The sequence below is a fragment of the Phalaenopsis equestris genome, unplaced genomic scaffold (assembly GCF_001263595.1).
Source record: "Phalaenopsis equestris unplaced genomic scaffold, ASM126359v1 Scaffold232487, whole genome shotgun sequence".
Lineage (NCBI taxonomy): Eukaryota > Viridiplantae > Streptophyta > Magnoliopsida > Asparagales > Orchidaceae > Phalaenopsis > Phalaenopsis equestris.
This window is the reverse complement of record NW_018250452.1, coordinates 76,533-80,693: the sequence shown is the minus strand read 5'-3', so window position 1 is coordinate 80,693 and position 4,161 is coordinate 76,533. Positions and strand designations below refer to the sequence as shown.

The 4,161-nt window shown below is 35.4% G+C and overlaps 1 protein-coding gene across 1 annotated transcript; it reads right to left on the bottom strand.

Annotated features, from left to right (window-relative positions):
- Positions 1–1,997: 1,997 nt before the first annotated feature.
- Positions 1,998–2,519, bottom strand: LOC110038321 (RNA demethylase ALKBH5-like). Its single transcript, XM_020743124.1, has one exon. It carries the CDS (start codon positions 2,517–2,519, stop codon positions 1,998–2,000), a length of 522 nt encoding a protein of 173 aa, XP_020598783.1.
- Between the last annotated feature and the right edge of the window lie 1,642 nt (positions 2,520–4,161).

The window sequence follows — 4,161 nt, the reverse complement described above, 5'->3', positions numbered from 1 at the left end:
GAGGTCAACAAATGGACCCCAATAGGTGTGGTGTGCTACAAAAGCACGATGCGCCTATTGGCATTGACCAAAATGATCAAATTGATTCTTCAAGAATGTCCAAGTAACCATACTTTGGACAAATCGAATGTCAAGTTTGAAGTGAGGTGGAGTACAATTTTTGCTGGGAATGAGTAAATGAATTTTCAAACTGTTGTGGGATTTAAATTTTCGAATGATTTCAAATGTTGATCGTCAAAGTATATGCAAAAGAAATACTCAAAAATTGGCTATGATATTAAAGAATGTGTGGAGAAAGAAATAAAAAATATGACCCTGATCCCGAAGAATGTAGAGAAGATAAGTGAAACAAAAAGACTATATCAATTCGGAACTAGTCGAACAAAAATATCGTCTGTTGTCTTAGGATTTATTACGGGGTTAAGAGTAAAACTCCATACCCAAACTAAGCGAAACAGAGGAACAAGAACAATTCAGAATACCACTGGGGAAGTTACATCCGAGTTAAGAGACGATAGAATAATATATGTCACGCTAGAAAGGAAAGCACTGGGACTCACATCCAACCTAAGTGGTGATAAAGGAAATATGTTTGCTGCATTGGGGAGGAAAGCATTGGGACTCACATCCAACCCAAGAGGTAGCGAAAAGATCATATTGAAAAGGAAAGCGCGGATACTCACATCTAGCTCAAGAGCTGATCGAAAACATTACAATACGTTGTAAAGGAAAGATGACCCCAAAATGAGAGTTGAAATTTGGGTATCAACCTCGAGAAGAGAATCAAAATTTAAGTACCGATCTCAGAGAAAGGGAATCAGAATTTAGGTACTGACCCCAATGTGAGAGTTGAAATTTGGGTATCAACCCGAGAAGAGAATCGAAATTTAGGTACCGATCTCGGAGAAAGGGGATCAGAATTTAGGTACTGACCCGAAATGAGAGTTGAAATTTGGGTATCAATCTCGAGAAGAGAATCAAAATTTAGGAATGGATCTCGGAAAAAGGGAATCAGAATTTAGGTACGGACCCCAACTTGAGAGTTGAAATTTGGGTATCAACCTCGAGAAGAGACTCAGAATTTAGGTACTGATCTCGAAGAAAGGGAATCAGAATTTAGGTACTGACCCCAAAATGAGAGTTGAAATTTGAGTATCAATCTCGAGAAGACAATTGAAATTTAGGTACCTATCTTGGAGAAAGGGAATCATAATATAGTTACTGACCCCGAAATGAGAGTTGAAATTTGGGTATCAACCTCGAGAAGAGAATTGAAATTTAGGTACCAATCTCAGAGAAAGGGAATCAGAATTTTGGTACTGACCCCGGAATATCATGAATGTAGGAAGAATGTGGAAACATGTGACATTTTACAAAATTGTGAGAGAAGAAATTAAACCCGATGGAATACAGAAATAATCAATTTGTGATGTGAGGGAATAATCAAGTAAAAAAAATAAAAAAATTTCTTTTGAATTTTCATGATGATCATTATATATATATATATATATATATATATATTGATTTTGATGATTATTCATTCATAAATTTATTTATATATATCATTCTTTGCTCGCTAGCCTTTCACAGAATTAGGGCAAATCAAATTTGTTTATTTTCGAAATTTGTTTATTTTCTTGATCAATTGCCCAAATCTGCGTTCATAATCGTGAGAAGAAGTTCCAATATATTTTCTTCAAACTGTCATATCATGAATATCATCTGATATCGAATACAATGTTGTTTGATTTCATGTAATCAAACATCTTCTGGAATCATTATTGTGTAGTTTGTATATCAAAATACTTCCTTATTCACGAATACTGAAAAAGCATGATTGAATCCAACCTTGTGTATCATCTAGCTGTATTTTTTTATCGATAGTTCTGTTGAAATGGTAGGCTATATAAATACTAGCCTCGCCTTCTAACATATCATCAAAAAAATGGAAATGATTTCTCCTAGATATATACCGAGGTGTGCTATCTTTAAAAAACTTACAACTCAAAAGGCCGCAAGTTCTCGATCTCAGGATCAGGTCTGAACTGGAATGGTACCTTATCCTCATTCATCCGTCTGAGGGTTATTGAAACTCTCGGATATGACACACCATGGATGCAGTGTTTGGCCGCATCAACGCTGTTTCCCTTCAATATCAACACAGAGCCCACAGGAAAAGGAATCTCTTCGGAACCTTGAAATTCTCCGTCACCAACGATCTGAATTTTTGTTCCAAACATGATATTGCATTTATTTATGAATGATACTGTGAAAAATGGCCTTGCAAAATCATGATGATTGATGTGTGGAGGGATACAGTCACCAACTTCGTAGATATTAACTATACAGCTGTTTGGGATACAATCTGCCGGAAGTATATGCCAGGTCACCAATCGTTTAATTATCCTCTTGATAAATGATGGTAATGGGTCAACCTCATCATGACAAATTATCCTAGGAGGATTTCCTTCTTTATCTTGGGCAAAATTGTAGTATAAATCGTACTGGATTGTGACCATTCCTTTACCTCGTTTCCATTTTCTCATAATAGGTCATTCTTCTTAACCAACCAGCACATCCCATTTCTTGCTCTAAAAGAACACTTTCTACAATGTTGTCTTGTTCACTGCTGGTGAACACATTGGTGTGCAGTTCCAACCCTTCCAGTATATTAACATACTTACCCTGAAACCTTTCAAAATGCTTGAAATTTTGTTTTCTCACCTTTTCATATTTCCCCAATTCATGCACTGGAATGATCTGCAAATTACGTGACCTGCTCACGAACCGGGGAACATAGGGTTCAAGTTCCATGTTTCCTTCTTTAATTTCTCTTTCCTTGAAAGTCACCTCTCCTCTAGTTTTCATGGGTTGAGATGGCACTTCAACCAGATGATCTGGGATTTTCTATTTTAATTTGATTGCCATTTGAGCGATAGTATCTTTATCCTCCCCTTATTCTTTTAATTGTTCCAGCATCTTGTGAATACAGCAGTTTTGAACCTCTTCTGCGTATGAGTAAGTGATGCCTTCCCTTCCGGCTGATCGTCGGTAGGAGTAGCACCAACAAGCTCGCCCTTAGAGGTCACTATCATTGACTTCATATGATTAATTGCAGCATTGCTTGATTCAGCCTCATCAATTTTTTCTCATTTCCTTTTCTTCTCAGTAACAAATTGAATCTTATTTCTGAATTTCAGCACAGGCTTCTGCTTGCAAAACTCATCTTTGTTTACCACGGTAGCTGAGCTATCATAATCTAGCTCAATTTGATCGAAGTTGAAATCAAATTAAACCACCGCTCCTTCTTCAACTTTTATCTTATCAAGGATAAAACCAATGCCATTCTTGAATGTGAAGATCAGTCTTCCTCCTGACATTCTCCTGCATTAAATAGCAACACAATCAGTATGTCAGACCGGGCTTTTAAGCAAGAATAATATGAAAATTTATTATATTTTAATTGTTTATATAAACATATATATTTATATAGATGTACATTACAAATTGTATTTCTTACGCACATATCTTAATTTATATTTATGTATATATATACATACATGTATACGTGTATTAAGTTTATATATATATATATATATATTAGATCTAATTAACATGAAAGGATAAAGGAGAAAGAAACAAAATAATAAAAAAAAACTATATATTTTTTTTGTTACAAATTTATGTCCGGACCCAGTTGTAATTAAAACACCGGTGCTTCTAAGAACAAGGCTTTATTTCTAAAGTTCGCTCTTTCAAAACATCATGATGCATAGTAGTTCTTCAATAATCGTCCATTAATAGGAAGCATAGGTCATAATCCTTGACAATTTATCAATTGGTAGGCTCCTCCAGAGTAAACCTTTTCAACCACAAACGGTCCTTCCCATGTTGGTTCAAATTTACCTCCTATCTTGCGATGTGCAAGAATAGGTCTTCTAAGGACAAGAACCAAATCACTAACTTTAAAAGTCCTAGGACGGACCAATTTGTCATGTGCTTGAATCATCTTGGCTTGATATAATTCCAAATTTTATTGTGCTACCAATCATTTTCTTTCCAAACTTTCTAATTCTTCTAGTCGTAACTTGACATTTTCTTCAGTAGTAATTTTTTTGGCAATGGCAACTCCGAGAGAAGGAAGTTGAACTTCTAAAGGTA

Coding starts and splice junctions, on each gene's coding strand:
- LOC110038321 (XM_020743124.1), bottom strand. CDS start 2,519: ATGGTCACAATCCAGTACGATTTATACTACAATTTTGCCCAAGATAAA.